Source organism: Magallana gigas, chromosome 10 (assembly GCF_963853765.1).
Source record: "Magallana gigas chromosome 10, xbMagGiga1.1, whole genome shotgun sequence".
NCBI lineage: Eukaryota > Metazoa > Mollusca > Bivalvia > Ostreida > Ostreidae > Magallana > Magallana gigas.
Window position 1 is genome coordinate 37011055 of NC_088862.1, and position 12899 is coordinate 37023953.

The following is a 12899-nucleotide window of genomic DNA, read 5'->3' on the forward strand; positions in this document are numbered from 1 at the left end:
GTACGGAGCATATATTCTCTCCCTTTGGTCCAATCTGGCTTATACTTAATCCACAGTGACTTTGATCAAAGGGTATGCAGTAACCTTGAATGATATCTGTAGGTCAAGTGTCAAGGTCATATTGGATCACAGAAAAATCCTCTTTTTTAAGAGCATATATTCTTCACTTAGCCTTATTTGGCTCATAAACAGAGTTTTTGAGTTAATGGTGTGCAGTGACTTTGAACCAAGTCAATGTAAAGATCATATTAGATCTCTTTATAATCAGTTTTAGACAGTAGATTATTTCCCATTTGCTTATTCTTGCTCAGTTTTAACAAAAATGCCTGTATATAAGGGGATATAAGATTGAATTAAACATTCTATGCCAACTGGAAAATTTCTAAGTTATAGGTCAAGGTCAAAGCAAAATTCTCTGAAATGCTTTTCATCTTATTGTCCACTATCTAAACGGGGCCCTTTGAGATAGTCACCATCTCAATGTTGTCTAGTTCTAGATTAGACTGACATTCCAGTGTTAACTTGGATTTTGTCGGAAAAAGCTACATTCATATTTTCTATTTTTGGATACTTACCACAGGTTATCGTCTGCGCCATTTTAAAATGAACAATTCTTTGGAGAATGTATTTGATGCCCTGGGTTTCAGTGATGGGGAGAACATTGACATGCTTAGGCCCGTAAGGGAGCCTTGTGCACCGATTGGGCGAGCGTCACACAGGCACATTTGTTCTGATTACCCTGATCCTACCGATATGCTTTATAGTGATGAGGAGTCATGCACTTTGATACCCAAACCCTTCTCACTAGGAAAGGCCTTTATGTATGATGACCCTTACAGTGAAGAAGAGGGTTATCTCCCCATTAGTAGTATGGGGTACCCCATGGGTGGGACTGAATTACCCAAAAGTTGTATGAATGGGGATATCATTACTCATGGTAGCCATTATATTAGACCAGCCTTGCAGGGCAGTCAGTCATTATACTCAGGTGTTAGGCAGGAATCTGTAGTGAGATGTAGCTCAACAGTTGAGGATCATGACTTTGTTCCACCCAGTGAGAATTTTGGGGACCCCATAACACAGGTTTTATGTGGCCTCTGCCCAATGGGGAATCCCAACAGATGAGCACTTATACATATTTCTGTTCTTAAATTATTTCATTCATGACTAATTAAGGTAGCTAGGAATGTTCAGAGTAATTAATTAAATCGGTTACCTAATCAGAATATAGAAAACATACAATTTAGATAAAAATAATGTACCATCACAAATCATGAGAGATTCTTTCTGTCAAGTATTTTAATCTTGTTTTATGGGTAAATCCTCATTGTAAAGGCTTGATGCTAAAGATCCTAACGAAGAAGGAAGGGCATTATGCTTTGCTGCTGTTTGTCTGTTGGTTGGTCGCTCGGTCTGTCCACCAACAGTTTCCATTCATTTTCTTCCCAGAGGTTACACATACTGGAATAAAATTTAGTATACAGATTTATCATAAGAAAATATTAATGGCAAGTTTTGTTTTGGGTGCGATCAAGCAATTTTTGACAGGAGTTAGGCCCCTTGAACTTACAAAATTCCAATTATTTGCACCTATTGAAATGAAATTTGGTATACAGATTTATATGATCAAGCTATTTTTGACAGTAATGCTCTTTGGACTTTGAAAATGTTTAACTCTTTCTATTTCTCTCCCTCTCTGTTTCTCTCTCTCTCTCCCTCTCTCTCTTTTGGTGGATGATATTTAAATAAGTATATCACTTGCCTTTATATGTTTTGATTGTAAAATAATTTACCATCTAAATTATTAGCTCACCTGAGCCACAACGCGGAGTGGGGGCATAGAACTGCCGGGCATCTGTCCGTGCGTCCGTGTTTCCGTCTGTCACACTTTTTTGTAAGCGCTCTCATGCCTACAAATTTTGATAGATTTTCATTAAATTTCTATCAAATGTTTATACCACTAATACTTTGGTCAAGTTCTTTTAGATTGTAGTATTTTGGATATATTTGTGACAGGAAAAATAGAAAAAAAAATGGATGGAGGGGGTAAAAAAAATGTTCCTCCCAACCTCCCCACACATTTAATTCTGGAACAGCCCTGAATGTTTGAAAATATTCCAATATACAGTATACTAGTATACTGTTTGACTGGCGGGGGACCCAGGAATTCTATTCTTGTCTGATCACTTTTTTGTCCGGCACGTCAATCTGTCTGTCCGTCCGTACACTTTTTGTCCCCCGCCGCAACATGGAGCGGGGACATAGAAATGCCAGGCATCCTTCCATGGGTCCATGCGTCAATGTGTCAGTGCGTCCGTCTGTCACTCTTTTTTGTAAGCGCTCTCATGCCTACAAATTTTGACGGATTTTCATTAAATTTATACCAAATTTTTATACCACTAATACTTTGGTCAAGTTCGAAAATCAGCATTGGTTGATACTTTTGTTGGAGTTATGGGACTTTGACCACAATAATGACTCCGTTTTATCCAAAAATTGACCTTGTAAGCGCTCTCATCACATGCCTACAAATTTTTTACGGATTTACATGGAATTTATACCAAATGTTTATACCACTAATACCTTGGTCAAGTTCCTTAATCAGCCTTGGTCGATGCTAGTATACTGTTGACCGACGGGGGACCCAGGAATTCTATTCTTGTTACATTTTCAACTTCTTCTCCAGAACCACAGAACCGATTTCAACCAAAGTAGGCACAAAGCATCCTTAGGTAAAGGGGATTCAAGTTTGTCAAAACGAAGGGCCACGCCCTCCCTGAAGAGAAGATAATTTTAAAATCATTGAAAATTTGTTGGTATTATTAAACATCTTCTACTGAAAAACCATTTCGCCAGAAAAGCTGAAACTTGTGTGGAAGCATCAGGTAGTGTAGATTCAAATTTGTTTAAATCATGATTCCCAGGGGCAGGGTGGGGCCACCATGGGGGTCGAAGTTTTACATAGGAATATAGTAAAACAAAAATATTAATAAATCTTCTTCTCTGAAACTGAACAGTTAGAAAAGCTGTAACTTATGTAGAAGCATCCACAGGTAGTGTAGATTCAAAGTTGTAAAAATCATGACCCCCGGGGTAGGATGAAGCCACAATAGAGGGAGGGGGGTGGGGTTCGAAGTTTTACATAGGAATATATGAATATATAGAGTACCGGTAAATCTTTGAAAATCTTCTTCTCATAAACTAATGGGTCAGGAAAGCTGAAACTTGTGTGAGAGCATCTTCAGGTAGTGTAAATTCAAAGCTGTGAATATCATGACCCCTGGGAGTAGGATGGGGCCACAATGGGGGGGAGGGGGTCAAAGTTTTAAATAGGAATATGTAGAAATAAATCTTTAAAAATCTTTTCAGAAACTAATCGGTCAGAAAAGCTGAAACTTGTGTGGAAGCATCCTCAGGTAGTGTAGATTCAAAGTTGTAAAAATCATGATACCCTGGGGTAGGGTGGGGCCACAATGGGGGGGATGATTTTTATAGGAATATATACAAGTGATATAAGAAAAAATATTTACAAATCTTCTTCTCAGAAACTAATCAGCTAGGAAAACTGAAACTTGTGTGGAAGCATCCTCATGTAGTGTAGATTCAAATTTGTTAAAACCATGACCCCCAGGAATAGGGTGGGGCCACAATGGGGTGGGGGTCGAAGTTTAACTAAGGAATATATAGAGTAAAGCTTTTAAATTATTTTCCTCCAAGACTAATCAGCCGGAAAAGCTAAAACTAGTGTGGAAGCATCCTCAGGTAGTGTAGATTCAAAGTTGTGAAAATAATGACACCCCAGGGGGTAGGATGGGGCCACAAGGGGGGGGGGGAGTCAAAGCTTTACATAGGAATATGTAGAGTACATCTTTAGAATTCTTCTTCTTAGAAACTAATCAGCCAGATGATTATTTATAATTGTCAAGACAATTCTTCGGCCTCACAAGAAGTTCAGAGTTTGATGTAGGTTTATATTCCATATACATGTAAGAACAGTTGTTAAGGATCTACAATACTCTACATGTGATATGTCTATAAAATCATCCTGTTAGGGACTAATGATTATAAACATAAGAATATCCAGGAGGAAAATGAATTTTATTATACCCCCCGCAAACAAAGTTTGGGGGGTATAAAGGAATCACCTTGTCCGTCCATCCGTTGTCCATCTGTCTGTGCAACATGTCCGGTCCATATCTCTCTTATGGAGAGACATTGGAAGTTCTTACTTCACACAAAGATTGCTTATGACCTGAGGATATTTCATAACCTTGACCCAAGGTCATTTGGGCAAAGTCAAGGTCACTGACAGAAAAAGTGCAAAATTTGTGTCCGGTCCATATTTTTTTAATGGAGAGACATTGAAATTTCTTATTTCACACAAATATTGCATATGATCTAAGGGTGTGTCATGACCTTGAACCAAGGTCATTCGGGCAAGGTCAAGGTCACTGGCAGAAAAAAGTGCAAAATTTGTGTCCCTCCATATATTTTTTATTGAGAAATATTAGAAGTTCTTACTTCACACAAAGAATGCTTATGATCTGAGTGTGTGTCATGACCTTGACCCAAGGATATTTATTCAATGTTAAGGTCACTGACAGGAAAAGTACATAACTTGCGTCCGCTTTTTTCTTTTTATTGAGAAACGTTAAAAATTCTTACTTCACACAAAGATTGCTTAGGACCTGAAGTTGTGTCATGACAAAAAAATTGTGTTGAAAAAACATTTCGGGAAAAAAAATTGGGCTTTGTATACCAAAAATTCAAAACATTTAATGGCTGCTTGACATGTGGATTATCGTTTCATTCCAGTCATGTTTGTTATCATGAGGATGCAAATGTCTTCAGTCATTAACAGTTAGGTTAAAAAAAATGGAATTTAAAGAATAGAAATTGGTTTGTGTACTCATATTAGCATTTACAATTTTAATCTTTAGGCTGCTGCCTTAATTTTTGCCAAGATGGCCGCCACTACTGAATTAATTAATCACAATTAATGGTAATTGACCATCGAGTTTTAAAATAATATATCTCAGCAACTATTTATGCTACAGTTACCAAACTTATATTTAAATGCAAGAGAAAATGTTAAAGTGCAATGCAATGCTCATTTTCTTCATTTAACTTGTATTTATCAATCTAGGAACGTCCAAATGTGAAATCAATTAAAATGAATGCCTTTTATTGATCCATTCTTCAATTGTCATATTTTAGAACCCAAATGACTGTAGAAGTTCTTTTAAATAGTATATCAATAAGTCATACACACGACTAGCCTACCTCGAGATCGGCATCAAATTCTCGGTCATTTTTTAGCACAAAGTCCACCAAAGACACAAAAATCAATAAATTAAAATCTCCTAAGTTACGTACTGCAGGATTAAACCCATTAAAATTATTTTTGTCTTAGCTATTACCGTGAAAAAAGTTCAAAACTTTCGTCTCGTCGCTTCATTCTATGTTTGCCATTTTGGCTACAAATTCAAACCACTTCTCGGATGTTTACCGCTCTATAGCCTGTATTTTAAACTCTGAAAAACTCCAGAAACCTTCCGAAAACATCCATTGACCAATCAAATTTCATTTCTAACAATAGCCATCCTGTTTCTGTTCAAAGCGAGGCATTGGGAAACCTTGGATAACTCGGAAACCTTGGAAAAACGACAATAGTCGCGCGTAGCAGTGGCGGACCTGAAATTTCGGTGGGACAATTGTCGTGCATAGCAGCCTAAGGGTTAAAAAAATAGACCAGTAATTATTTATAGGATATGGACAGTGAAATAAATAGCATCCAATATTTTCTATTATAGAAAAATATTTTAGTCATGATTTTTTCTTAGCAGGGGGTGTCATTTGTGAGCTTGCTCACAGTACCTCTAGTTTATACAGGATCTACATGTATTATTGTACATAACATTGTCCAGACAGTTTGTATTATGACTCCATTAAGCTGATTTTATCATACCTATTGTTCCTCAGGTGAGCGATGTGGCCCATGGGCCTCTTGTTTAGAATTGGTTAGACTCTGGCTCCTGGACAATTCTTTGGCCTCACAAGGGGTTCAAATTTTGATGTAGGTTTATAATCCATATATAAACGGTTGTTTAAGTCTGATCATTTTCTTGAGAACAGCAATGCTCAATATGTAATATGACTGTAAAATCACCCTTTTACAAATGGGGTTCAGTGATAAACATAAGAATATGGAGGGGGGTCTATTATACGACATTGTTCAGATATTTTGTATATGCCTCTATAAAGCTGATTTTCTTATGTCTATCATTGTTCAGGTGAGCGATGTGGCCCATGAGCCTTTTGTTTGCTATGTATATTATTTTTTTTTGTGTTATACATATACTGGTGTGTAGAATTGTGTGGTCTGTTTACAGGTTTTAAGTGTATAATACACGAAGATACAGTTGATGAAGTCAAGAAAAACAAAATACATATGTGGTATAGTATTCATGAATTTTTCACATATATATGAATTTTTATAACGCAGCTAATCTTTTTGTTTCTTGGTTACTCAGGAGACCTATTGCTATCACTCGTCTGTCGTTGTGTGTCATTCATAGACATCATATTATACAGCTCTTGAATAGGAATGAGGGCAGTAGTTATTGTGTTAGCCCTGGGGTAAGAACTGTTGTCCCGAGACCATAGGCCAAAGTCAACATCAATTTCTTACCCAAGGTATTGACAAAATATCTATTGCCCTCATCCTTTATTAAGGTCTGTTTTGTAAAGCAAAGGAAAAATATATCCTTGTGGAAATGTCAGGGCTAGGATAATGTCAAATTATCTTCCCCAAGGACAGTCAAATACTCATTATTAGATGGCTTATCTTTTGTGTTTCTTGGTCACTCTTGAGACCTATTGCTGTCACTCTTCTGTCGTTGTGTGCAATTCAAAGACATTATAATATACAGCTCTTATATGAGTATGAGGGCAGTAGTCATTGTGTTAGCCCTGGGGTAAGAACTCTTAACTGAGAGAATAGGCCAAGGTCAACATCAATTTCTTATCAAGGTATTGACAAAGTATTGAAAATAATTATTGTCCTCATTCTTATTTAGCGGTTTGTCCAACAAAGGAAAAATATATTCTTGTGGTTATGTCAGGGCTAGGATTTTGAAAAAAATATCTTCCCAAAGGACAGTAAAATACTCAGCAAGGGTAAGGGGGAAAACCAGTCATAGGCCACAGTCAAATACACAGCCAGGGTAAGGGGAAAAGCCAGTTATAGACCCCAGTCAAATACACAGCCAGGGTAAGGGGGAAAGACAGTCTTATGCCACAGTCAAATACTCAGCCAGGGTAAGGGGGAAAGCCAGTTATAGACCCCAGTCATATACACAGCCAGGGTAAGGGGAAAAGCCAGTTATAGACCCCAGTCAAATACACAGCCAGGGTAAGGGGGAAAGACAGTCTTATGCCACAGTCAAATACTCAGCCAGGGTAAGGGGGAAAGCCAGTTATAGACCCCAGTCAAATACACAGCCAGGGTAAGGGGAAAAGCCAGTTATAGACCCCAGTCATATACACAGCCAGGGTAAGGGGAAAAGCCAGTCATAGACCCCAGTCAAATACTCAGCCAGGGTAAGGGGAAAAGCCAGTCATAGACCCCAGTCAAATACACAGCCAGGGTAATGGGGAAAGCCAGTCATAGGCCATAGTCAAATACTCAACCAGGGTAAGGGGAAAGACAGTCTTAGGCCACAGTCAAATACTCAGCCAGGGTAAGGGGGAAAGCCAGTCATAGGCCACAGTCAAATACTCAGCCATGGTAAGGGATAAAATCAGTCATAGACCACAGTCAAATACTCAGCCAGGATAAGGGGGAAAGCCAGTCATAGACGACAGTCAAATACTCAGCCAGAGTAAGGGATAAAGCCAGTCATAGACGACAGTAAAATACTCAGCCAGGGTAAGGGATAAAGCCAGTCATAGACGACAGTCAAATACTCAGCCAGGGTAAGGGGGAAAGCCAGTCATAGGCCACAGTCAAATACTCAGCCATGGTAAGGGATAAAATCAGTCATAGACCACAGTCAAATACTCAGCCATGGTAAGGGATAAAGCCAGTCATTGACGACAGTAAAATACTCAGCCAGGGTAAGGGATAAAGCCAGTCATAGACGACAGTCAAATACTCAGCCAGGGTAAGTGGGAAAGCCAGTCATAGGCCACAGTCATATACTCAGCCAGGGTAAGGGATAAAGCCAGTCATAGGCCACAGTCAAATACTCAGCCAGGGTAAGGATAAAAGCCCGTCATTGACCACAGTTAAGTACTCAGCCATGGTAAGGGATAAAATCAGTCATACACCACAGTCAAATACTCAGTCAGGGTAAGGGGTAAAATCAGTCATAGACCACAGTCAAATACTCAGTCAGGATAAGGGGGAGACCCAGTCATAGACTACAGGCAAATACTCAGCCAGAGTAAGGGGTAAAATCAGTCATAGACCACAGTCAAATACTCAGTCAGGATAAGGGGGAAACCCAGTCATAGACCACCGTCAAATACTCAGCCAGGGTAAGGGGGAAGCCAGTTGTAGGCCACAGTCAAATACTCAGCCAGGGTAAGAGGGAAACACAGTCATAGACCACAACTACTCAAATACTCAGCCAGTAGAACCAGTACATGTTTATTAGAGCATGCCAGAGAGAGAGAGAGAGAGAGAGAGAGAAAGAGAATTCCTGTCTGAAAAGTGTTCTTGAGAGTGAGAAAAAGATTGAGAGATAAAAAGAGAAAAAACAAGATGACATGTTAAAGGGAGAAATCAGAGAGAGGGCGAGATAGTTTAGCAATGAAACTAAGAAAAAAAATAGAAAGCAAAAGTTTTTGTTAAGCAGAGGAAATGGGAGAGATAAATAGAGGAAGAGAAAGAATGAGAGAGCAAGGGTACATGTTTAACAGAGAAGGTCAAAGAGAAGGAGAGATTTACTAGAAGTACTTATATAGCAGAAAAAAGTCTTATAAAGTTAGACAGAAATAAGAGAGAGAGAGAGAGAGAGAGAGAGAGAGAGAGAGAGAGAGAGAGAGAGAGCAAATATACATATCAGAAAAAGAGAGTAAATGTTCATTGAGAAAGTTTGTGAGAGAAAAAGACACTTGTTACATGCTTAGCAGAGAAAACGGTATATCTCATTCCCTCTTCCATAATTTTTCAGTTTTATGTGAAAGCTTGTTTTTTTCTCTCTCAGTACTTTTACCTCTCTCTCTCTCTCTCTCTCTCTCTCTCAGAGAAAGAGAAATTTTGAGAAGGGATAACAAGGTTGTCTCAAAATATTAAAGTAGAAGTAAAAATTAAAAGGGGGTCTGGGGTCTAGTTTATAGCTTAAATGTGTTTGAAATGCAATTATAGCAAGATAATTATTCTAGGTGGGGGGGGGGGGGATTCCCCTCCCCAAGGTCAGAGAGACAGAACATCCTGGTCTTGAAAATGTTTTAGAGAGTGAGAAAAGGACAGACAGAAAGAAAACAGGATTACATGTTAAACAGAGAAAATTAGAGAGAGAGAGAAAGAGAGGGAGAGAGAGACAGAGACAGAGAGAAAGCAATAGAACCAGTACATGTTTATCAGAGAAAATCAGTTAGACTGAGAGAGAGAGAGAAACTCGGGGTCATAGAAAGAGAATGAGTACATGTTTAGCAGAGAAAGTCTCTCAATGCATTTTCCCATTTGTTCTCTGCTCTCTCTCTCTCTCTTGCAAAGAAAGCAAGCATGTATGAAAGCAGATAAATATTGAGAAAGGGATATAGAATGAAAGAAGGAATGAGAAACATGCTAAACAAGAAAAGTCAGAGATATACAGAGAGAAAGGATGAATGAATGAAAGAAAAGAACAAGGATGTATGTTAAGTCAGAGAGAGAGAGAGAATAAGTTTAGCAATGAAACTCTTTCTCTCTCTCTCTCTCTCTCAGAAAGCAACCGTGTTAAAAGCAGAGAAATAATGAGAAAGAAAGATCGAGAATGAAAGAAGGAATGTGAAACATGAGTTCAAGCTAAGCAAGACAATTCTGAGGGATATACAGAGAGAGAGAGAGAGAGAGAGAGAGAGAGAGAGGGGGAGAGAGAGAATTCTTGTCTGGAAAATGTTCTAGAGAATGAGAAAAGGATAGATAGAGAGACAGAAAGAAAACAAGAGTACATGTTTAACAGAGAAGGTTAGAGAGAATAAGAGAGAGTGCTCTCTTATTTTCTCTCTCTCTCTCTCTCTCTCTCTCTCTCTTGTGTCAATCATATTTTTTTGGGGCCATTTCTTCAACAAGTTCAGTGTTTCTATATAACCAGAGCCATATTGATGAATCATTATTTATATGAATCATTATTATCTTTGTAGGAAAAATATATATTATTACATTAAAGAAACATACTTTGAATGAAAACATTTTATATAAAATTGATAGAAATATGTGGAACAAATGTGGTTGGCTTTATTTTAAACACTTTAATTTTTTATTGAACAGGTTGTGATATTGAGACCTATACCATCCACACAATGGAAACAGCAAGCACTCCATGTAAAGTACATCAATGTTCTAAGTGTCCGGGGGACACAGGGTACTATTGTGTATCGTGTCCATGTGATCTGTGTCCCCAGTGTAAAGAGAACCATGTAAAAGATCTCCAAACAATAGACCATGATGTTGTGTCACACTGTGATAAAATCAACTACATCCCAACACAAGAGATCTGTGTGAGACATCCTAGCCATGTTTATATAAAGTACTGTGAACCTTGTCAAGTTCCTGTGTGTGATTCTTGGTTTGGACATACATCCCACAAATTCCCAATTCCTTTCTTTAAAAAAAGAAGGCACAAGATTGAGAGTATACTAGCAGCATATCAAACAAAGCGACAACAACACAGAGGAACCATTCACACCATCAGAAGTGAGGCTCTCTTTTACAGACCTGTTCTCCTGCCACGAATCAAAACTGATTTCAAAACCTGTTTCACACAATTCTCCCGCTATCAATCAGAGATGTTAACAAAGGCCCAGACACTGAAGCATCTCATTAACAAAGTGAGAAAAGATTTCATGTGTAATGTGTTCTGTGACTTTGATTTCAAACACAGATGTTTAAAACAGAAGAAAGAAATGATCATATATATTGTCAGCCTACAGGAATATGAACTCAGATATGTACAACCAGAATTCACATTCAGTGCACTACAATTCCTCTCCTCCATAAAGACAGCCCTCCCCCAGATACATCCTACACTCCACACCAGCCAGCTCTCCATGACTGAGTCACTCAACAAGGAGGACGTGATGGAGTCACTGAGTGCAATCCAAATCACAGAGAGAGGAAACCGACGCGTAGGAAACCAGTGTCTGCTGAAACTGACGTCTGTTCCTGAGCTCCATCAATCTCTCACAGTGACAGGTGTTGATCGTTGTGTTCATATTTCCTGTGTGACATCAGACCGGGTCTGGGTCAGTGATAATAAAAACAATCTCATCTTGACAGACACAACAGGTGTCCCTCTACATCGTGTGGAGGATTCATGGAGTGGTTTATATACTGGTAGAGGATTACACACAGTGAACAGTGAGAGTGAACTGATTTATATAGATAGGAAACATAACATCAACAAACTGTCAAAGGATATGAAAACAACCACCACATTTATAGAGGGAACAGACTCTACATGGTGGCCACTGTGTGTACCACGGTGTGTGTACTGGTCCCCGTCCACTGGGGATCTACTGGTCGGGATGTATTATATACATACAAAGAGAGGCAAGGTAACCCGGTACAACCAGAGCGGACAACTGACACAAACCATACAGCACGACAACACAGGACAGGGACTGTATAGATATCCTAACTATATAACAGAGAACAACAATGGGGATGTCGTGGTGTCTGACTCGTTCAGTGCTGTAGTGGTGACAGAGCGTGGAGGCAGACATCGTTTCTCCTACACAGGACATCCATCAGGATTAGTACTATGGCCATATGGAATCTGTTCTGACGCGCTGTCACACATCCTGGTCTGTGATGATAGAACCGACACAGTACAGATGTTGGACAAGGACGGTCAGTTCCTGTCACATCTACTGACAAAATCACAAGAGATGGGTGGACCATGGAGCCTGAGTTATGATGTCAACACTCACCGTCTGTGGGCCGGATCATGGCGGGACAACACGGTGTGTGTCTACAGATATATCACCAGACAGGACGCTCTGAGAGGTAAGTCTGAGTCATTATCACTGATGTAGTATATATGTGTTAGGTATCATACAGGTTTCAATGAGATCTAAGTATACCTTAGTTATTTTTGTTATACCACACAAATCATATTAAATTGTTAATTTAGTTTATGTCTATTTCATTTATTATATATTTATATTTTTATTTTTATTAGGATTGTAATCCATGTAATTGTTATTCATTATTACATGCATGTACATGTTACCATATATAGTTTATTGCTCAAACTAATTTAAATAAGAAGATGCAAACATTATCATGGTTATGAAAATAAGTTACAGAAAAACAATTCATTTTATGTAGGTAAACAAGTTTGTTAATTACTTTAACCAGAGTAATGAATTTACTTAATCTATTTACTTTAATCAGAGTAATGGATTAATTTACTTAATCTACTCCTTGTAACAATACAGGATTAGAACTCTATGTTTGATGTTTGTAGATCAAAGTCGTGTGATGGAGTCACTGAGTGAAATTCCAACCCCAGGGACAGAAAAACCACAGCAAGGAAACCAGTGTCTGCTGAAACTGATGTCTCCCCCCGAGTTACTTCACTCTCTCACAGTGACAGGTGTTGATGATTGTTATCACATTTCCTGTGTGACATCAGACCGGGTCTGGGTCAGTGATGTAAACAATCTCATCTTGACAGACACAACAG

General features: G+C 38.6%; 1 protein-coding gene across 1 annotated transcript in view; it reads left to right on the forward strand.

Annotated features, from left to right (window-relative positions):
* LOC117683909 (uncharacterized) overlaps positions 1–12899 on the forward strand; it is a 275259-nt gene that overhangs the window by 213228 nt on the left and 49132 nt on the right. The window contains exon 7 of the mRNA XM_066072952.1: positions 12681–12899. Coding sequence (XP_065929024.1) covers positions 12681–12899 — 219 coding nt within the window. The remainder of the gene's footprint in view (positions 1–12680) is intronic.